The sequence below is a fragment of the Magallana gigas genome, chromosome 1 (assembly GCF_963853765.1).
Source record: "Magallana gigas chromosome 1, xbMagGiga1.1, whole genome shotgun sequence".
Lineage (NCBI taxonomy): Eukaryota > Metazoa > Mollusca > Bivalvia > Ostreida > Ostreidae > Magallana > Magallana gigas.
Genome location: NC_088853.1, coordinates 74,638,217 through 74,662,174, shown reverse-complemented (window position 1 = coordinate 74,662,174; position 23,958 = coordinate 74,638,217). Strand labels below are relative to the sequence as shown.

General features: G+C 36.1%; 1 protein-coding gene across 13 annotated transcripts in view; it reads right to left on the bottom strand.

Annotated features, from left to right (window-relative positions):
* LOC117687479 (uncharacterized) overlaps positions 1 to 9,404 on the bottom strand; it is a 307,604-nt gene extending 298,200 nt beyond the window's left edge. The window contains exons 1-5 of one of the 13 annotated variants that reach the window (XM_066075658.1): positions 9,161 to 9,380; positions 8,929 to 9,008; positions 8,318 to 8,372; positions 4,274 to 4,328; positions 28 to 1,706 (exon numbers count right to left, since the gene is read on the bottom strand). In XM_066075658.1, the coding sequence (XP_065931730.1) occupies positions 28 to 1,684 (1,657 nt within the window). In that variant the 5' untranslated portion in view covers positions 1,685 to 1,706; positions 4,274 to 4,328; positions 8,318 to 8,372; positions 8,929 to 9,008; positions 9,161 to 9,380. The other 12 variants (XM_066075626.1, XM_066075663.1, XM_066075672.1 and 9 more) reach the window with 12 other exon arrangements.
* Positions 9,405 to 23,958: the final 14,554 nt, after the last annotated feature.

Here is a 23,958-nt window from a genome sequence, read left to right as displayed (position 1 = left end):
TTTACAATGATAATGACTCAGACTTACCTGTCAGAGCGTCCTGTCTGGTGATATACCTGTATATAACCACCGTGTTGTTGTCCTCTGATCCGACCCAGAGACGGTGAGTGTTGACATCATAACTCAGGCTCCATGGTGAGAATATCCCTGATGGTCTTATCAGTAGATGTGACAGGAACTGACCGTCCCTGTCTATCATCTGTACTGTGTCGGTTGTACCATCACACACCAGGATGTGTGACAGCGGGTCAGTACAGATGCCACGTGGCTCTAGTCCTGATCCTGATGGATGTCCTGTGTAGGAGAAACGATGTCTTCCTCCACGCTCTGTCACCACTACAGCAGACTTATGGTCAGACACCACGACATCCCCATTGTTGTTCTCCGTTATATAGCTAAGTTTACCATACAGTCCCCGTCCTTTGATGTTGTGCTGTATGGTTTGTGTGAGTTGTCCACTCTGGTTGTACCGGGTTACCTTGCCTGTCCATGTATCATCGTTATACATCATGACCAGTAGATCCCCAGTGGACGGGGACCAGTACACACACCGTGGTCTCCATGTAGAGACTGTTCTCTCTATAAATGTGGTGGTTGTTTTCATATCCTTTGACAGTTTGCTGATGTTATATTTCCTATCTATATAAATCAGTTCACTCTCACTGTTCACTGTGTGTGATCCTTTACCATCAAATAAACCACGACATGAATCCTCCACACGATGTAGAGGGACACCTGTTGTGTTTGTCAACATGAGATTGTCTCCATCATCACTGACCCAGACCCGGTCTGATGTCACACAGGAAATGTGATCACAACAACCAACACCTGTCAGTGTGAGAGAGTGATGGAACTCAGCACCAGACGTCAGTTTCAGCAGACACTGGTTTCCTACGCGTCGGTTTCCTCTCTCTGTGATTTGGATTGCACTCAGTGACTCCATCACATCCTCCTTGTTGAGTGACTCAGTCATGGAGAGCTGGCTGGTGTGGAGTGTAAGATGTATCTGGGGGAGGGCTGTCTTTATGAATGAGAGGAATTGTAGTGCACTGAATGTGAATGCTGGCTGTACATATCTGAGTTCATATTCCTGAAGGCTGACAATATGTCTGCTCATTTCTATCATCTGTTTTAAACATCTGTGTTTGAAATCAAAGTCACAAAACACATTACACATGAAATCTTTTCTCACTTTGTTAATGAGATGCTTCAGTGTCTGGGCCTTTGTTAACATCTCTGATTGATAGAGGGAGAATTCTGTGTGACAGGTTTTGAAATCAGTTTTGATTCGTGGCAGGAGAACAGGTCTGTAAAAGAGAGCCTCACTTCTGATGGTGTGAATGGTTCCTCTGTGTTGTTGTTGCTTTGTTTTATAGGCTATTTCAACATCTAGTAGTCTATGAGTTCTATGTTTTCTGCAGTGGAAACAGACGGGGAGTTCACAAGGTTCACAGTACTTTATATAAACATGGCTAGGATGTCTCACACAGATCTCTTGTGTTGGGATGTAGTTGATTTTATCACGATGTGACACAACATCATGGTCTATTGTTTGGAGATCTTTTACATGGTTCTCTTTACACTGGGGACACAGATCACACGGACACGATACACAATGGTACGCTGTGTCCCCCGGACACTTAGAACACTTATGTGTACTATATAGGGAGTTTGCTGTGGCCATGTCTATATTCTTGATTCACAACCTGTTAAATAAGAATAAAGTGTTTTAGAATTATGTCAACCACATTCTTTCAAAACTATTTCATGATATAATAAATTTATACAATATCATTATATAATATCATTTTGTGTGTAGGGAATATATCAATTTAAACAAGACCTTATTTTAAAATAATAATATATTTTCATTCATAGATAAATTATAGTCTATTATCATCAGATAATAAAAACACTCGACCAGTAGATAATTTTTTTGTTAAAAACTTCTTTTTGACATTTTCTGCTAAACACTGGTGACTTTCTCCCTCTTTCTTTTTGCTCTATCTGTATCATACATTCACTGCTAAGAATGCGCTCACTAACTCTCTCTCCCTCTCTCTCTCTCTCTCTCCAAAATATGTACTTTCTTTTTCTATCTCTCTCATTCAATTTCCTGAGAAACATGTACTCTCACTTTTTAAAAATGTACTCTCTCTCTCTCTCTCTCTCTCTCTCTCTAACATTCACTTTTTAACTTTCTCTTTCTCTCTCTCTACAAAATATGTACTTTCTTTCTCTATCTCTCTCATTCAATTTCCTGAGAAACATGTACTCTCACTTTTTAAAAATGTACCCCTCTCTCTCTCTCTCTCTCTCTCTCTCTAACATTCACTTTTAAACTCTCTCTCTCTCTTACAAAATATGTACTTTCTTTTTCTCTCTTTCTGTCTCTATTTCTCCAAGGTTCCTGAGAAACACGTACTCTTGCTCTCTTTGTCTCACTATCTCTGACATTCTTCATTAAACAATCTCTCTCTCTCTCTCTCTCTCTCTCTCTCTCTCTCTCTATAACAGTCACTGTTTAACATGTACTCTTGATCTTTCTCTCACTCTACTACTATCTCTCTCTCCAAAATATGTACTTTCTCTTTCTCTCTTTTTTCTCTAATTCCCTTTCCTGAACAACATGTATATTGCTCTCTTTGTCTCACCATCTCTGACATTCTTCATTAAGCTATCTCTCTTTCTCTCTCTCTCTCTCTCTCTCTCTCTCTCTCTCTTAGATATTTAGTATTTTCAGACATTCTCAAGGAAATACACATCTCTTTCTCCCAGTCCAACCCACATATATGCCAGCTTTCTGTGTCTATTTCTCTATCATACAGATGTATGTTCACCCTCTCTCTCTCTCTATCTCTCTCTCTATCTCTCTCTCTCTCTCTATCATTTGTTTAACATGTACTCTTGCTCTTTTTCTCCCACTCTCTGACTTTCTCTCCAAAATATGTACTTTCTCCCTCTCTCTTTCATTCACTTTTCTAGCGAACATGTACTCTTGCTCTCTCTATCTCTGTTATTCTTCATTATACATTATCTCTCTCTCTCTCTCTCTCTCTCTCTCTCTCTCTCTCAAATGTTTACTATTTTCAGACATTCTCTGTTAAGGAAATAGAAGTGCTCTTTATTCCAGTCTTTCCAACATGTATTCCCCGCCTTTGGGGTATTATTTCCCTCTCAATGAGACGTATGTACATACCCCTCTCTCTCTCTCTCTATCTCTCTCTCCATAATATGTACTTTCTGTTTGTTTCTCTTTCTATCTTTCTCTTTCAGTTTTCTGATCAACATGTACTTTTTCTCTTTGTCTCACTTTTTCTGACATTCTTCATTAATCTCTCTCACTCCCTCTCTCTCTATCTCTCTCTGTCTCTCTCTGACTTTTTCTGCTAAACATGTACTCTTTGTTCCTTTCTCCAACATAACAATGACTTAGTTTTAGGTCTGTTTTAGAGAAGTATATAGGCTTACCCAAAATTTGCATTTTGTCTGATCCTATTGTAACTTTTTTGTGAAATGTGACACTATCTAAACTGAGCTCTCATTCCGATGGATAGTGTATAAACTACATGCAAAATGCAGTTTTTTCTTTACCCCAGGTAGAGAACAGACTTTAACTGTTTGTCTAACTAATATGAACTCTCTTTCTCTCTCTCTCTCTCTCTCTCTCTCTCTCTCTCTCTCTCTCTCTCTCTCTCTCTCTCTCTCTCTCTCTCTCTCTCTCTCTCTCTCTCTCTCAGCTAAACTCTTGTACACTTGCTGCTTTTACTTTTGTAATATATGTAAAATGGGAACTTTCCAAATTATATATGAGGTTATTTATAATATTAACTACTGGCCTATGCTATATTATCGGCTATCCCCCTTACCCTGGCTGATTGTTTGAATCTCTCCCAAGAAGATAATTAAACAATATCCCGGCCCTTACATTACCACCAGGATATGTTTTTCTCGTTTACAGATCAATCATCAAATGAGGGCAATAGTTATATTGTCAGTACCTTGGTAAGAAATTGATGCAGTCCTCGACCTAGGCCTTCGGGCAACAGATCTTACCCCAGGACTAACACAATGACTACTGCCTTCATACCCATTTAAAAGATGAATACTATAATGTCTATGAATGACACACGACAACGAACTTGTGATAGCAATGGGTCTCCTGAATGACTCAGGTGACCTAAAATTACAAAATATAGCTACACAAACATAGTGATATTACATGAATACTATATAGGTACACAAACATAGTGATATTACATGAATACTATACCACATAACCTCTTTCTTTGCTCCATCAGTCCACTCTTTATTGATACACAAGGAACCTGTAAAGAGACCTCAAACTATTATACTGTTATTTTCTTAATATATGTTCAAGTTTCAAAACCTATTGTCTTTTTTAATAAGTTTACGAGATTGATGCAGAGCAAAATCAATACACATATCTAAAATGCTATGTTAAAGACAAGCTAATATTGTGAAGATGAGTTAATAAAGTGAAGTCTCCGATTTCCGGTCAATCCTTTTTTTTTTGCCTTATTGCCATAGCAACGGATGTCAATTTTCATAAGAAAGTATATATAGCATGGACATTGATATGGATGTAAAAATTGAACAGTTTCCCATTTCAGCATATTGAAAAATCACAAAAAACTGATTTCAAAATTTTGTTACAGTTTCAATGGTAACATTTTAAAAGTATTGGTTTCTCCATCAATTTTCTGATATAATTAAATAATTGAAAATAGGACAAAGGCTGTTTTATGTCTTTGATAGTTTACATTAGTGGGCAAAACCTTCTAATATGGCTTCAAAGTAGGTAGGTTTTGCTATTTTTCCATCTTAAGCCTTGATTACTATGGCAACGGTTTACTCTCTGTGAAAAAAATGAGCGGGAACTGCAAATAACTAGTACTGGAATTGTTCTATGTCCAAGAGCCTTGCTCTGTCTAAAATTGCTCTTTTGTACCCAATATCGAACATGACCTAGATATTATCATAATAAACATGTATGCTAAATTTAATTAATGCCCCCCTCCCTTGGAAACATCCACAAAAATCAAAGGCCTGAAGGGCCATAATTGCTTACGGGTTTGATATGACTATATTTACATGGATCGAGTATGATTCCCTCTATTTCTTACGGGAACTTTAGTTTATTTATAGCTCTATAGAAAGTAACTAGCTACATGTAATTCATAGATCTATAGAAACTGACAGGACCCATATCAACATGTCCCATTTGTTGATTGGTCGAACCTTAGTGACTGAAACAGACAGGATTGAAATCTAGACGCCTCTTTTATCAATTGGTTGAAACCACCATTGCTTTTAGGAAAATCATAGACTGCATAAAATAATAATGATGATGTCAGACTCTATCCAACGACTGAAGTACATTAACTGTAAATTCATTCAACTATAGAGGACACAAAAACACTTAAAACCAACATGCTCTCAAATATCAGTATACCTTGTATTCCTATGCACTATGAACTTGCGCGAGAGTTGGTGCACGGTGCGACGTAACAGGGCCACAGCCAGCGCAAAATCATTGCGCGTAAAAATAATATAACCAAATGATGAAATGTACTGTAGTGTATGTTATGTACTATAATTAATGAATGCTCATGAAATCTACACCAACAAGTATTATTCCATTTTATTTGTATTTCATAAATGTATATTTATTCATATTTTCTGGGGTTTTTCTACTTTTTTAAGAGGCTGACCTTCACAAGCTTTTATAAGAAATATAGATTCACAAGGCAGTTCTAACACCTTCTATTTTATTTTTTTCCCTTTGTACAGAGATAAACTCTTTGGAGGGGGGGGGGGGGGCAAGAAAAAGGCAGGACTATGCAATTACAGCAAACTTGTTTTGACATCAAATTTAATAAAAATTCAGTACTGCACTATAACTTTGCAGTCAGTCTCTCTTCACATGACATGTGTACAGTTATTTTCAGAGGCATACTATACGATGTCTCTATGTTATAGTAATGTGACATCGCTTCCGTATATGACTTGCAATCAAGCTTAACTGTATATTCTTTTCGTATTTGAATACATTTGGTCTCAAGTTTCCAGTATTTTTACAACAAATAAACAGTTTAATCATAGCACAACCAAGGTAACTCCATCGAGGGAACATTGTGCTATTTTTAGATCTTGGAAAATCCCCAACATACGTTAATGGCGGAGGTGTCGAAGAAGGCACATTATATTAAACAAGTAGTAATTGCCCCTCTATTTATGCATTTATTACCGATTTATAATCCCAGTTTCAACATATCTCAATCATAAGTTCAGTCCTTTAACCGTTAAACACTTTCCCCCTTGCTGAGATCGATGTCGATCGACTGCGGGTGCCAACGTTTTTATGAAGATTGAACGAAATAACGACAACTTTACATTTACTTATCACTGTTAGGATCTGAAATAATTGGGAAAAGATTTTTTGCTTATAATACATGTAAGTATGCATAGCGGAAAGCATGGCGGCACTGTGTGATGCATGGCAGGGGCCTTTACCTCTATGCAAAAACACTGCAGTTAATATTCATTCGCGTTAGATTTCGAGTTTATTTAAATAAAGTCAATTCATATTGGTTACAATAACATAAGTGATAATAACATAATTATGGAAAATATAATCTTGCTTACAGATATTTATTATGAACCACAAACAGTTAACTTTGAAACATTCGAATAGAACTATTTTTTGTCTCGCATGTTCAGCTAACTCAACTCTTTGCCGTAAAGATTATCCGGCAACTAGATGGCCGTAAGCCATAAAAATGAACAGAAACTACAAAAAAAGGGAATTTTTCTATGTTCAAGGGCCATAACTCTGTCCAAAATGGCTTGATCGTACCCAATATTGAACTTGACCTAGATATTTTCACGATAAACATGTATACCAAATTCCATTTCAAAAACTGCAAATATTCATGTACTCTCTCTCTCTCTCCAAAATGTTTTTTTCTTTTTCTCTCTTTCTTTCTTTAATTCCCTTTCCTGAGCAATATGTACTCTTGCTCTCTTTGTCTCTCTATCTCTGACCTTCTCTTTCTCTCTCTCTAACATTCACTGTTTAACATGTACTTTTTCTCTCTCTCTCTCTCTCTCTCTCTCTCTCTCTCTCTCTCTCTCTCTCTCTCTCTCTCTCTCTCTCTCTCCAAAATATGTACTTTCTTTTTCTCTCTTCCTTTCTCCAATTCTCTTTCCTGACCATCATGTACTCTGACTCTCTTTGTCTCACTATCTCTGACTTTCTCCATTAAACATGTACTCTTAGCAGTGGATCAAACATCTTTACATAATGCGTGAACAAACTTTATCAGTATAGACTGCGATACCAGCCTCACTGAAATATGATTTGTTTTTATTATATAGAGCTTCTATAAATATATACTAGCAAGAGCCATATTTTACTGTCATATCGACCCAATCAGTTTAAGCTAACTGTGCATGCATGCAAGACATTTTGAACTAAATAAAAAAGAATAAAGGGAAAAAATGAACAGTTAAAAAAAAATTGATGCAGATACTGCATATAGTCAAACCATTAAATTTGAAAGTGGGAAATTACACACCTACAAACAGAGACCCCCCCTCTCTCTCTCTCTCTCTCGCAATCAAATTCGTTGACGTCCGTTGATACCTAAATATCACTATCTTGACAATGATGCAAGGTATGTGTAATTCTTGCTGCGCTCGCCACAACGGTAGCACTGTAAAACATATCAAAATACATGTAAATGCAGTTTTTCTTTACCCCAGGTAGAGAACAGACTATAACTTTATCAACACACAATTCACACCTAATTATCAAATACATGTATATGTATAATGGGAACTTTCAAAACGACATATACTATACATTGATATCAATAACTGGCTTATGACACATAATTGGCTATCCCCCCTACCCTGGTTATTTGAAAGTCCCGAGGGGCAGATAATTAGACAATATCCCAGCCCTGACATTACCACAAGGATGTTTTTCCTTGTTTAACAAACCAGTCATCATTCAAAATGATGGGAATGAGGGCAATAGTTATAGTGTCAGTTCCTTGGTAAGACATTGATGTCCTCGACCTATGCTCTCGGGCAACAGTTCTTACCCATGGACTAACACAATGACTACTGCCCTCATACCCATTTAAAAGATGTATACTATAATGTCTATGAATGACACACGACAACGAACTTGTGATAGCAATAAATCTCCTGAATGACTCAGGTGACCTAGAAATACAGAGTTTAGCTACATAATACATGTAATAGTAACAATACATGACTACTATACCACATATAGTCTTTCTTTGGTCAATTAGTTTACTGCATCCCATTACACCAGGAACCTGTAAAGAGACCACAAAATATTACAAACTGGTATATTCTAAATAAATATTTCAGTGACAATATCATATTAATTTCCATTTTTTTCAAACTCAGATAAGTAATAACGGTCAATACTGATTCATGAATGTATTAATTTTACATAAACATTTATAAAAATTGATGTTGTCCTCAAGTTCAACCTAAATATAACATGTACATAGTGGTATAATGTTCTACGTAAATGCTTTAAATTAAAGGAAATATTTATTTATTCAGAAATTCAACCTTGGGCAATACAGCCCATCAGCTTACAATAATTCACATATTACTTTACGCTTTAATGGAAATTATTTTCTTTCTTTTTTTTCAAACTGACATAAGTAACAGTGAGTAATGAAAGCCGACATTGATTCATGTCAGATGTCTGATGATTGGTCACTTTGAAATCACTGAGATATACATGTATCGGTACATGTTGTTTGTTGACATAAAACAACTCCCCTAAGTTTTTAAGTTTTTAGGGGCCTCTAACAAAAATTTCATCTGACACCAGTACACTTTAATTTACTTTAATACCAGAACACTGGCCCAAATGTAACAGGAATTATGTAGCCTGATGACCATGTTTGTCTTTTTCTTCCTCTCATCCACTGTATCTATGTAAAACACAAATAAAAACTTACCGGTAGTCATTTACAAGTACAAAGTTGGTTTGGAGAAAAATCGAGACTTTCCGTTCCGTGTTCGCTGGCATAATTAATTCCACTGGTAGACCCCATTGTACGATATACACAGCATTTGAACACACCTGTACTTTAATTTCTTACACGGGGAACCATTATCGATCTAAATGGGTAAAAATATCCTTCATTTTGCTGCCTCTGATCTATCGTCTGTTCGATTTACGTCACAGTGATGCTTGTCGTTTCGGCATCCTATAGTTTCGACCCCAAGTCGTTTTGGTCCCACGTTTTGGCCACAGAAAATGAATCATTCAAAAGTTAAAAGCTATCGTAATGCTTACTTTTAAATGTATGTATCATTAACTTAGTTTTCTTTATTATTTAATCTCATCTATATTTTAGATATATACCGGTATATGCTCAAAGAAAACTTATCTATTATGTGTTTGCGGGGGAAGGGGGGATGAGGGGGGGGGGGGGGCTGTTGTTGAATACGACATCATGAATAATATGAAAATTTCAAACGTAGAGGACGAAGATGTGGTGGATCCTGGAATTTACGGTGTAGTTGAGGTGGGTCCAGTCCAGGAATTTCTGTACAGTGGGTGTGATGGTAGATCTACTTCTGTAACACAAAAATGTCATGTATAAAAAGACGGAACTCATGCCACAGATGACTTCTAAAGCAATCCCGTGTTTCTACATATTTCTAAGTAACATTCGTCAGAATATGTTTTGTCTAGTATTTTTAAAACCTCTTATATTTTTTCTTCCTACCCAGAAGCCGATGTACTCTGTGACTTGTTTACAATTTTTAAGAAGTTTCATCAATTTAGCACGCTGTCTTTCTGACTGACACCGGAAATCGTGTTTATTTCAGCAGCACAAACATCGCACTTGTTGAACTGAAGTCACTGAACAAAATGTCATGAATAGTCGGCATATGCACTTCAATCAAATCAAATTATAAACGTAAATTTGAATGAAATTATAAAGTTTTATTCAAAATGCTTAGAAATCTGACCGCCATTGCAATTATAAAGAGATATTAAAGAAACAATAAACATACGCAAAAAATTACCATGCATCATTAAAACTTTTTTCCAGGGGGGGGGGGGTGGTGGTCCAAAGGATAATTGTGTTTCCGGGGGGGGGGGGTTCCGAGACATATTTGCGATACTTTATCAAATTTTCCGAGAGGGGGGGGGGGGGGCGCATGCCATGATTTTGCGACGAATCTTTATTTTAAAAAGGAGTTTCTTTTCCCTAGACCGTTTTCCTATTTTACAAGTAATACACACAAATAGAGAGCATTGATAGAAAGATAAAGAGGGCACGGAGATATAATAAACGTGTGTAATCAATCAATCTGTTTGAATATATGGTACTGAGAAGGGGTTCGATGAAACATATCACCAATATATTTCTATTGCACTTTGATAAAGTATGAATTAATTAAATAAATTGGCCTGTTTTGTGTCAAAAACAAGTGGCATGCACGGAACTATGTATTTTTTTTAAGAAGGGGGGGGGGGGGGGGTTTGTTTGCATGCCGGGTTTGGGTGTAGGTTGGAGGCCGACTAAGGGGAAGGGGAGGAAACTTCAAGGTGCTGATTCCGTGCTTTGAGTGTTTTAAAATATGAGGATTTTTTAAAAAGTAAAATGAAAACAGCCTGCTCGATGACACTGAGAATGTAACGCCATATTTCTTGATCTGTACACATTTCATTAAAACAGGCTACCTGTATTATACGTAAAATAAAGCCCAGATACTATTGGTATTTGTAAGCGGAGTATGATGTACCTTAATCAGCTGTCGACCTAGATAGTGGTCACTCTTTGAGCTGTGGAGGTTCAGTATCGTGCCAGCGACGACGATGAAACGACATTCACTTTAGATATATTTATTTATATAACATGTATCATTGTATTATCATATCATTATTTATCTCATACGTATGGTGTATATTACCCGTGTGATAAACCTTTGCTATATCACACGGGTGATGCTATATCAAATACTTCCGGTCGGAACTTCTTTTGACACAGCCCCTCGCTTCAACGCTTCGGTGACCTATTTTCGAAGATTTGCTAGACTAAGTACTTTCAACATAACTATATCTACTACAAAAATTAATATAAAATTGATTTTGTCAAAGATTTAAATTACATATATGAAGGAAAACACATAACTGCGTAGAATAGGCGTCGGAACCGGGGGGCTATTGTGAGTGGGGGGGGGGGGGGGAGGTTACCCCCCCCCCCCTCCTTTTGCAAAGTTATTCATAACCGTAACCATAAGTCCCTTTTTTCTTGTTTGTCAAGATTTTTGATAACTTTAGCCCACTTCCAACTTTCAATTTGCTTTGTGAAGTTTATAAAACTACAAATTACGTTAACTATATCAAGGAGTTCATCCTGAAGACGCGATGAAAACAGAGCGCTCTGGTTGTGTTTATATACAAGCACTTACCGAAATAATGTTTCATGAGACTTTTATTCCACCACCAGTAAGCATCCTTATTCACTATTTTCAATTTTGAATCATAAGGCTAGCCTAGTGTTTGTTTTATTAAACATCATGCATCAACAACTGACCTGTTCCTCGTTCGAGTCAACTAACGAGTATGGAACGCCATGGCTGCCTTATAGCATTTGACTATAGGTACATTATGTCAAATTACCATTACATTATGTCAAAGTCCATTACGCGGTGTGAATATATCTTTACGCTAGGTCAAATCGTTATTACGTGATGTCAAAAGCACGTTAGGTGAAGTAAACATGTCTTTACATTATGTCAACTTGTTATGTTGTGATCTAAAATCACCCTTACCAGCTTACGTTATGCCAACATTGTACAACCAAAGGTCAATACATCATGACATTATTTCGACACTGGGGCGAATGTATCCTTACATTATGTCAACATTTTATTACATGATATCAATATATCCTTACATTATATCAACACCGCAGCACGTATCGCGATTCTATCCTTACATTATGTCAACATTTTATTACATGATATCAATGCATTTTTACATTTTATTAACACTTTATTACATGGTGTAAATATATCGTTTTATTATGTCAAACCTTTATAACTTGATGTCATAAGTTTATGACGTTATGTCTAAACTTAATAACGTGATGTGAATAAGTCTTTGCTGTAGGTCAGTTCTCTATGTCATGATGTACATGCTCCATTACTTTAAGGTGAAACATCATTTCGTTACGCGAACACGGATACATCGGCCTTTCTATATACAAGGAAACAGTAAGCTTACCCAAATGTATCCAGGGGTTATTGAAACTTTGTGGATCAGAACGGAACCAGTAAAGGGTCATCCAATGGGAAAATTGAAATTTAAAAATAATGATTTATTTTGTTTTTATTCATTTCAAAATAAGATTGATCTTTAATTTTATTGTTTAAATTCGTTGTTTAAAGAAAAATATACATAATTATATTACTTACTACTCTAATATTAACATATTACAGTATTTTCACGGCAGAACTTACTAACTAGTTTAAGCTAGCAAAAAATATTCTCTATTAGTTAGAGATTTAAAACAAACGAAACGCATTCCAAAGCATACCATCTTTAAAATTACAATGTCAGCAGTACTAGTACTTGACTTATTTGTAAGATTCTGGTTCCGTTACGTTCCGCAATATATTATTACCCCTGTGGATATTGGTATTCAACGGAACAGAACGGAATGAGCGTAAATTTCCTTCTCAACCTATTTTCACGCCTATTCTATACTTACAACGAAAATATATGTAACATGATCATACATTTAACCGTTTACAAAAACCATCACTCATGCTGTCGAATTATTTCATTTAATTAAAAATTAGTAAGTTACATGTATGGGGCAAACCCTGAAGACAGTACCGATTCTACCAAAAGTGTTTGCCTTTCTTTATAATAATTCTGAAATCGGCGAATACAGTTCCCCTCTCTTATTTGTGTGCGTTTTTATTATGACATATTTCTGATTTATACCATCTGTCTGAACAATTACTCAGTACCTAAAACAAACATTTCATAAAAACATCTATATCAAGATGGAGAAGGTCTTTAAATGGGTTAAAGATCTCTTGTAATTTATTTGTAAATTTTATTTCATATAAGTTATCAAGTGCCCTCTTGGATGAAAAGGAGAAAATTTATTCAGAGGAACGTAGCGTACCCCCTCTACAAACACTATTCCCATCCCCTCTGCAGCAATAAGAAAAAAAAATCATTTTCATAGCATAATAATTTTGTAGCAGAACGGCCATACCTACATGTGTAGTTAGGGTCAGTATCCTTAATTTAAGATAGCAATAGCAACGTTTACTTTTAACTACTAAATACTTTATTTTAACTACTAAATACTTTGAGACTAAATTTTAGAAAATTAAATATGCACTGGGTGTCTGCGCCACGACATACAGTACAGGCAACGCGGATCCCCTATTACCGTTATTCCTGCTGCTGCTTGTTGTTGTTACTTTACCTGTTCTGTACATTACAGGCAATGCGGGTCGCGTAAATCCACGTCAAATATGCAACTTCAGATTTAAGCATAACAGCTGCATTGTAAATAAATTGTGGTCCATATTATTATAAAATTAATAAATTATATTTATGAAATAGAATTTCATGAAATCGGAAACTACATTCGAATTACAACATAGCATGATTATTACGCTGTTAAATTTTGTGATGTGTAAATAATTAAGAACACATATCTTTGTATTTGACGTGCTTATTTCAGTTATTATTTCCATTAGTTGATAATCCTGTTTTTATAACAATCTTAAAATTAAATATTTTCATTAGATGAACTCGTATCAATGCAGAGCAATTTCATCTTCTCATTTTATAAGTTGACACGCATAGCGCCGTAAACTGTCAATACATGTGTATGTTTTAAATTGAGAAATGAACAAATGTCGGGAATCAACTAACAAATCTATTTTTCAATTCAATAATAAAATTATCATTCATATATAAAGTTGGTGCTGCGTTAAAGCACATGTAATCATAACGTGTTATGTCAGTATGCGTTTCCTGTGTATACATATAAAGTTTAAGTCACGATCATTTTCTGTGTATACAACTCAGGGTAGAAAACGACATGCCCTTGAGGGTTTTCACACCTATTCACGACAAAAGAAAAAGTCTACATCGCGTACGGCTTCGTCTAATCGCACAACACCTTACAGAAGAGAGAGAGAGAGAGAGAGAGAGAGAGAGAGAGAGAGAGAGAGAGAGAGAGAGAGAGAGAGAGAGAGAGAGAGAGAGAGGGGGGCGTTTAGGCGTAATTTAACGTACACTTATGTAAAATATACTGATATCCAATACTAAATATTCATAAAATTAGTATTCATAAAAAGAATATGGTACACTGTGATTGTATCCATCATGCAATTTCAGATTTGAGTCCACGTGCTGCACCTGTACAGGCTTTGGAACGATAAAGAACCCTGACTGCTAAATGACTGAGTGTGTAGTAACGAACGTAATTTGAATATTATTGAAGTAAAAAAAGTATAAATCAAAAATAAAATTTTAACCCCCCCCCCAAAAAAAAAACCAATGAAGGGGTTATTTTTAGATTTTATATCCATTTCATTTTAAATATTCAAGGGCCGATGAGCACGAGAAAACTTGGATTTTAAGTCTTATTCTTATAACTTAGGTCTATCTAAACTATAAATTCAATGTTTAAATACGTAAATGTTCATTCACTCGCGAGAAATTAAATTGTCAGCAACTAAGTCTTTTACAGCTTTCAGAAGACCTATATATAGGCCTATATATATTTTCATTCTTGTATGATTAAATCACTGCTTCTTACTAGTATCTACTGTTAGGGTTTTTCTGGGTCCACTTGGGTAAATCGGCGTACCGTTTCTAAATAGTAAATTTTGTATTTAAAACATGACAAATATACAAAGACCAAGGATTTCGTGTTTGTATAACGGAATGATGTTTCGACTTATTCGCAACTTTGTGTATGTCAACAAACTTGATTATTCAAGTCTTCTAATCGGAATTTCCATTTAATCAAGTGAATAAGCTCTAAGAAAAATTATCTAGAGCTAACAAATTATTTTAAGGTTTATTTCAGTGAAACTTTACATTAAAACAGTTAGATTTATCTCAGGAATGACGTACTAAATTGTATTGCGCAAGGTCACAATAGCCGCATAACACAACGTTGCATCATCGTTTTTAATCTTTGAAAAAAAAAACCAATTTGGGTCACACAAGGGACTGTCTCAAAAGCTTCATAATATAAATCAATTTGTATGAGATAAATAGAACATCTATAATTGTGTGATTTTATATTTGCTTTATCCAACTCGTTGAAATGGTTATATTTGCTCGGCAAGCCTCGCGAATATATACACCATTTCGACTCGTTGGATAAAGCAAATATAAAATCACACAATATAGATATCCTCTATATATGTGTTGTAATTCATTTATATAAGCATGCGCTGGAATCGCGCCATCATTTATAGATCTATATACTGGTCACCCCAGATCCCTGTCTTGGAGCATTGTAAGGGGGGTCTTTATCGTGCCAACGCCTACCATGACACGACCTACTCTTCAACCAACAAAGCTTACAGACCCGAAGCATCAAATGGTGGGGGGAGGGGGTACCCCCAATCCCTTCCCCATTTTTTAAGCGGAAACTTTTCTTAGATCTACATTAGTAGAAGTAAGCCCCTATGTAAAAAAAAAATAGGAGGTACCAGGGGCGGATACAGGATTTGTAGTTAGGGGGGGGGGGGGGCGTGGATAAAATTATTGAGGCAGGGGGTCTGGGTTTTCGTGTATTTTGAAGTAAAACCAGGCTCAAAATAGTGGTATTTTTATTTAGTTATGTACACTTTTAAAAGATGAAATAAGCAATAAAAATAAACAAATAAGATAAAGTTTTCATTTCTTTTAATCACCAGACTTCTGCCATCTACTATTTCCCCTTGGTGATCACTTCCTTTACACAAAAGCCTATAATAACATATATATAACAATTTGACACATATTGTTACTTATACCTAATACATGTTACATGTATTGGATTAAAAACAAAATATTTTAGGCATTTATGAACTCCCAAAATTAACCAGGTTATCAAAGTTACAACATTCTAATGACGTTACGGTATCCGACCCCCTATTAGCTGTTAGAAATATCTGATGTATCAAATCTTCAGTATTCTTATATCAAAATAGTCTATTTACCTAGAAAAAATTTCAAAAAATATACAGTAATTAATTAATGATTGCACATAGACCATCTGGTTTTAAATGCAATTATATATTTACCTTCGACCAGCTTTTAAATATTCAGAAATTTTTGCTTGCATCGCAATAGGGAAATGACAGCGCAGTCTACACTTGGAACAACTGCTGGAATTTCCAGTCGATTCTTGGTCGAAGCCCCAAGTTCAGGGCCCTGGGGAATTTAATACAGCCAACATAATGAAATGACCAACACTGCTTGTTTTAAACACAGTTTAATTGGTTTGAACCTGTCAACATGCATTAGGATCAGATGTTTATAGATGTTTATAGAGCAGCAGAAATACAGTCAGCATAGCAAAGCTGGTGTATCAGTGAGGTGTAACATTGAGTCAGGCATAAGTGAAACACAAAATGCTAACTTTTCTATGTAAAATTTATCAAATCATCAATCATGTATACAATCGTACATACTTTGAAAATAATAGGAGGTACAGTAATTCAATGAGAATACCAGTAATACCGTGATTACGATGTTACAGTGTTTTGCATGTCTAGAATTGTTTGTAGGTCTGTCCTCCTCCCTGACTCTCAAAAACGATCCTACGTGCCTTGGTCAAAGAAGACCGTGTCCGACACCTCTTGGTGTGTCACTGTATATACTACATGTAGTTGTAAGCTATTCATCTACATGTAGACTGCGATGTCATGACTCCGTGTAAAAAGGGAGATAACTCAAACTATTAACCTTTTTAGTGATATACACCTCTCTCTCTCTCTCTCTCTCTCTCTCTCTCTCTCTCTCTCTCTCTCTCTCTGCCAATATTCATATATGTCTAGAGAAGGGGTTCCATGAAACATATCACCGATATCTCTTTTATAAAGTGTGAAGAAATAAAACAAATCTGCATATTTGTTGTCTTGTGTCAAACACAATTTGTATTTTTTTTTCAGAAAAGAAGGAGTGTGTATTTTGTTTGCTGGGATAAGGTGGATTTGGGAGGGGGTGGGGTAGGTTCCAAGGTGCATTAATTAATTTAAATTACTGAGACATTTTTTGAAAAAGTAAAACGAGAATAGAGTGAACAAAAAGTGCCTCTGCTGGTCGTCCCTGACAGCGCGTCATGTATTGATTTGTACACAGCTCATAAAATACTAGCTTACTGCTATGGAGGGTAATCGTGTTCAAAAATCCAGACATGTAAACTTGTAAATCCGAATATGCAATCGTGTTGATGTGTGAGCCTGAGTATGAATATGTGTAATTCTGATCGTGTAACCTATAAAACTCGGGCATAAACACGTGTAAAATTTGGCTCAGTTCCTTCGCATGATGCACATTTTGCAACTTTATTGTTTACATTAGTTGATTAAACCTTCAACTTTGCACACTTTCAATCCGTAGTTTCTGCATTATTTTGTAACGTCAGGCTCGGCAATAGCACATCTGACATGATACAGATTGACATATGTAAAGTCTACATTAGTTTGTCGAATTTTGACATGAACTTATATTGCAACTGCCTTGCTGCGGGAAAAGGCATGCCGTAACCGCCGGAATGAACGAAAAATAAACATAATATTCAGCTAAACTGTTGCAATAAGCTTTTAATGAACGACACTTTTTCTATCGAAAACACCGGTATTATTTTTAGAAAAAAAATTGAGGTATGATTGAAACTGGACCAAACAGGAAGAGGTTCATGTAGAAAAAAAAATCGTTGCTGATGAGACGAATGCGCTAATTTCCGTAATATAATTCTCATGGTATTATAAAAGGAAATGCCTAACATCTTATTTCTCTAAAAAAAATTTGACATGTAATTTAAACTGGAATATAAGTAAATGCGAACTCTTTTCTAGAAATGAGACGGATCAAGAAATTTCCTAAAGGGGTAAATATATTTTGAGCGGCATGGGTTCGAAGACCGCCGTGAGGTCCCATGTAACTCCACTGCTTCTGAATTCTAAGAATTTTGAGAGAGAATTTTTAACCGGGTTTCCGATTATTGAAATAGTAAAAATTGCAGGCGGGCGAGTGGCTGTCAAAAAGGTACCCTTATTGTACCAATAACTCCTCGAACAGTTTTCAAGATAGGAAGTTGTTCTTTTGCAGATCATTTATGCATACATGTATATCAGAGTTATGCAAATTGCTGGGATTTTGATTTCTGATAATTTATGAAAAAATATCAGCTGTTGAACTTAGTCATTTTTGGGTAAAAACATTGCATATAGAGTACCCCATTTTTACTCATGTTATTTTTCTGAATTAGTTAGAATAAACGACCTGCAAAGATTTGGTAATTTTTCGCGGAAATATTTATGTTACTTTACATGTATTTATACTTTTTGTTGTTGTGTAAGTGAAAAATAAATAATAACACAATCTTCAATAATAATAAAGAACTAGCGCATATTTTTTGTGCGCTGTAAATCAAAGTTTTACTATGGGAGGCAATGTAGCTCCCACGTCGTCCATCTGTATTTTTAGACAGGGAGCTACAGACCTGCAGCTAGTTCACAAGTGGCTGTAAAGCTGTATTATTCAGCTCTCCATAAAATTTTTATCAACCAACTTCACAAAGTGAGTCTGTATTGAACCGACATTCAGGACGTCATACTCATGTCCCGTAATAATTGCTTGAAATAATAAAAAAAAAATGCCAATTTTTACCTGCATGATAGGCTTTTCCCCCTATATATTGCCGACAATGCAAAGAAACATTTCTTAAAATAATTTATACACATTTTCATTTCACGACAGTTAACCTTATCTTTGGAATTTTTATTCATTTTTTAAAAGAGGATGTCGCTTCTTATGTCTCATATTAATCACAATCTCAAAACCAATGTCTTTAAATAGTTTGTTTTTCTCGATAACTTTGCAACTCAGCTGGCCGACCCCGTGTAATTTTTCGCGGGGGGTGGGAGGTCTTGTCACAATTTTGTGGTAGCGATAAGGATGCATTTGGAGATATTTTCTTAATTCAGCCGAGGCCTATACTTTAACAATGTGTTGCATGTACTCTAATAACAATGGCGTCGGAAGCAAATTGAAGAAACTATTGACAAGAATTCCCATAATCATGAAAATTCTAATCCGTAGGGGGAAGGTATACCAATAACTCCAATCTTACCTGTCCAATTTTCCCCCCCAAATCATGAAATTCCTAATCCGTGGTGGTGGTGGTGGGGGGGGGGGGGGGGGGGGGGAGTGTGTGCTAGTATACCTACTATGACTCTAATTTTGAATATCACTATTAATATTTCATTCTCTTTAAGGTCTTTTAAGGAACAATTGTGTTTTTTCGAGGAAAAAGTAAGGGGTAGGGTGAATCCTCCCTGTTGCTATGCATGTTCCTAATGGTTAGGTCTAACTTGGCAAAAAGGGGGAGCGGGGGGGGGGGGGGGCAAAGTCCCCCCCCCCCAGCCCTCCCCCTTCTCGGTTCCGACGCCTATGAATAACAATGCGTATATATCTTTATACACGTGTATTCAAACAAAGTCATTAAATGTAATTTTTTTTCAGTTCTAAGAGGATATCCGAAGCCGATCGAATTCTTTACTCGCATCTTTTATACATTATCTTGATAAAGTGTACACCAATCTCATAATTTGATTTTCCAAAAATAATACTCTATGAAATGTTGTTATCCAGAGATAATATGAATATAGACCTACCTAATATATATTATACAAATATTGACTGGGATTGAGGGCAACATTGATTATATTAGCCGGCGAGGGACGAAATATTGCCCGACGCGAAGCGGAGGGCAATATTTTCGTCCCAAGGGGGCTAATATAATCAATGTTGCACGAAAACACAGTCAACATTTGTTTTGTTATACGAAGAAACAAAGCAAAATTAAGAAAGTAATTGAAAACAGATCGCCATAATTTTCTCGGCTCAACAAAGAATTCACGAATTCAATTTTGTGCAAAGTTCATCTCCAAAATATCCTCAGCATCAAACGGTCACTGGTGATTTTCCGCCGACCGAAAGAATTAATATACATATGTTCTACCTTATTTTACTTCACAGTAATTTGCAAATCCTTATATCCGTTATGATAGCGAACCGTCGCATTGCGCGTCCGTTGTTAACTTGCCTTGACTGTCTATTATGACGTCACCTTGTTTTGGAGTCGCGAAGAGTTATTTACGTCATCGTTTACGAATCAACTAATCAGAGGCAATTATTTGAAATAGAGGGAATGTTCTCTATATATTATTTCTACCCGGTCAATATCAAAAAAATATTCACCGGTCAATATTTTTCGGACGAGCCTAATATTACAATTATTGACTATTCGTCTATATAGGGTTATATAGTGAGAATATAACAATTTTTTTATTTATTCCGTCCCTATTCCGGCGATTACGGCATGCCTTTACCTGCAGCTAGCCTTTTTCTATCAGTGACGTCACTGTTTCCATATAAGGTCATGTCAAAATTCGACAAACTTGTAGACTTTACATATGTCAATCTGTATCATGTCAGATGTGCTATTGTCGAGCCTGAAGTTACAAAATAATGCAGAAACTACGGATTGAAAGTGTGCAAAGTTGAAGGTTTATTTAACCACTAATGTAAACAAAAAAGTTGCAAAATGTGCATTATGCGAAGGAACTGAGTCAAATCTTACACGTATGTATGCCCGAGTTTTATAGGTTACACGATCAGAATTACACATATTCATACTCAGGCTCACACATCAACACGATTGCATATTCGAATTTACAAGTTTACATGTCTGGATTTTTGAACACGATTACCCTCCATATACTGCATGTTACGTACGGTAGGATAAAGTGCATATACTGTGTATACTTGTAAGCGGACTATGATGGACTTTAATTAATCACGCCATCATTTATAGACCTAGATGCTGGTCACTTTTGGAGCTGTGGAGGTTCTTAACCGTGCCAGCGCCGACAATGAAACGTTCGCCTTCCGTGTAACAAAGCCCCTATAGTAGTATGCTTACCGTCACGTAACTTCGGGGAGGGGGGGTCAGGAAAGGTATGTCCTCTACCACATATATGTAAATAGATAGTTTATATAATTTCTATTCTTCAAAGGTCATATTCCACGTTACATTAAAGTTTTACAATTCAGAGAATTTAAAACTATCTAAGATAGTTTTAAATTCTCTGAATTTTAAAACTTTAATGTAACACATATTTACGACTTTACGCAGTCATGGACACTGCATGGACACTGGTCACTCCTGTCTCTGTGGGTGTGGGGTATCTTTATCGTGCCAGCGCCGACATTGACACGATCTACGTTTCCTATAGATCGCCACACGTGGAAACAAAGCTACCGAAATATGCTACAGTCACGTACACGTAACATCGAACGGGAGGGGCAGGAAAGGTCTTTCATCACCCCATTTTTTTTAAAGCAGACATTTTACTAAGATTTACATCAAAACGATACTACCTGCCTGTTTTAAGAATAAACCTACCCGATAGTTTGAGACATGTATATCCTTGAGTAACGCCCTTTGATAATTGATGAAGAGTATCCTCAGGGGCATCGGAAGCAAATTGAAAATGGAGTGGGAGGGGGGGGGCTAGATCTTGACAAGCAACATTAGGGGTGATTAGCGTATTCTAACAGAACCAGACGAGAAAACAACTTGAATCTGATCTGTAGTGTGAAGAATCTTTTTCCTGGCCAATGACTAAAACTCTAAGGTCCGCTGTTAGAAACAGGGATAACGGGCCGATATTATAATCTGACTCACCCTTCGTCATTCTAACTTCCTTATTTTGTACAAAGTTTGATTATATATTTGACAGCTAAATACACACCACTTATACCAGTATTTAGCATAAGATTATATAAATAGTGCCTGTTTGGGAGGGTAACAATTGAAATTGACGCCCCGAGGAAACCATTGTCAACCGACGCGAAGCGGATGTCTTAATTAATTAAATTAATGTCTTAATTTTAGAGATTTTTTACTGCTTTTATATAGAAATGACGTGAATTCTACGGCGAACCGTACGCGCATAATTTAAGCGTATGTTACAATTCGTTGTGTTACCCGTTGCTAAGTATGTTTCTAACGCTGAGGGTAATAGTATATAAATTGTGCCTGGTTATGAGGGTAACAGTTGAAATTGAAACCCCGAGAAAACCATTGTCAGCATAAGCAGTACTCACATGCTGTACGCGCATAATTTTCGCGCATGTAACTTTTTTTAATGTTACCAGTTGCTAAGTGCGTTACTAACGCTGAGGGTAGTAGAAAATATTATTAACTGTGTCTTAACCAATCAGATTTCAGTATTTAACATGAAAGTATAACAAAACTGATTATCAACTGCCTCTAAACCAATCAGATTTCAGTATTGAACATGAAAGTATAATATTAGCTTTTGTCCTTTTGTGCAATTTTTCTACAATTGATTTGCATATTTTTTATTTTCAAAAGTTATTGCCACACTCTCTCTCTCTCTCTCTCTCTCTCTCTCTCTCTCTCTCTCTCTCTCATACACATACAATAGATACAATAGGACTAATGTTAGTTGACCGTTGGAGACGGTGGTTGTTCAGGATCCACATCAGGATATTGTAAATAAATAAATAAGTAAAAAATACTGAAAACAATGACAAATTTTATCTACGATGCTTTGAATTTTTAACAAGACCACATTTAACTTAACCAGACGAGGAAACAACTTTAAGTTGAATTTGATCTCTAGTGTGAAGGACCTCTTTCCTGGCCAATGACTAAATCTCTAAGGGCCGCTGTTACAAACAGGGATAACGGGCCGCTAGATAATCTGACTCACCCTACATTATTCTAACTTCCTTATTTTGCACAAAGTGTGATTATATATTTGACAGCTAAATACAAACCACTTAAACCATGTATTTATCATTAGCTTAATTTTTTTTACTCAGGAACTTTTGTGAACTTTTTCTACAATACCATTGCATATTTTAATTTAGATCGCCAGTATTGCTCTCTCTCTCTCTCTCTCTCTCTCTCTCTCTCTCTCTCTCTCTCTCTCTCTCTTACATAGTCCCTGTATTTTATGTATCTCTCTAAACAATAAAATACCGGTATGACTCTCCCCACTCTGCACCAAATACTTCAATGATGACGATGTTCTCTCTCTCTACAATATGCATGTAATGTCCTATTACTTTGAAAGATCAAATCATTTCCTGTATTTCATTTGGCTGAAAAATATTCCATTGCTTACATTGCTCCTCTTACAATAAGATGTATTGTTGTACTAACGATCTATACACATATAATAGGACTAACGTTAGTTGTCTATGGAAGACGTTGGTTGTTCGGGATCCATAACAGAATAGTATACTCACATCTACCAAGTATTATTCCCTCTTTTTCTTACGGAAACTTATAGTTAACTCATAGCTCTTTAGAAACAGCCAGATTTAAATCTACACGTTTGGTCGAAATCTACAGCAGCTAAAACTGACAAGAAACTGACAGAACTGAAATTGACACGCCCTGTTTATCGATTGGTCAAAACCTACATCGACCTAAGAAAAAGCTCGGACTGCATAAAATATTCATGATGATGTTAGACTCAATTCTCACAGGAGACGAATTGGCTGTTTCTTTTAGCTAATATACTTATGTAGATTAACAGTAAATTAGTGAATTTAAC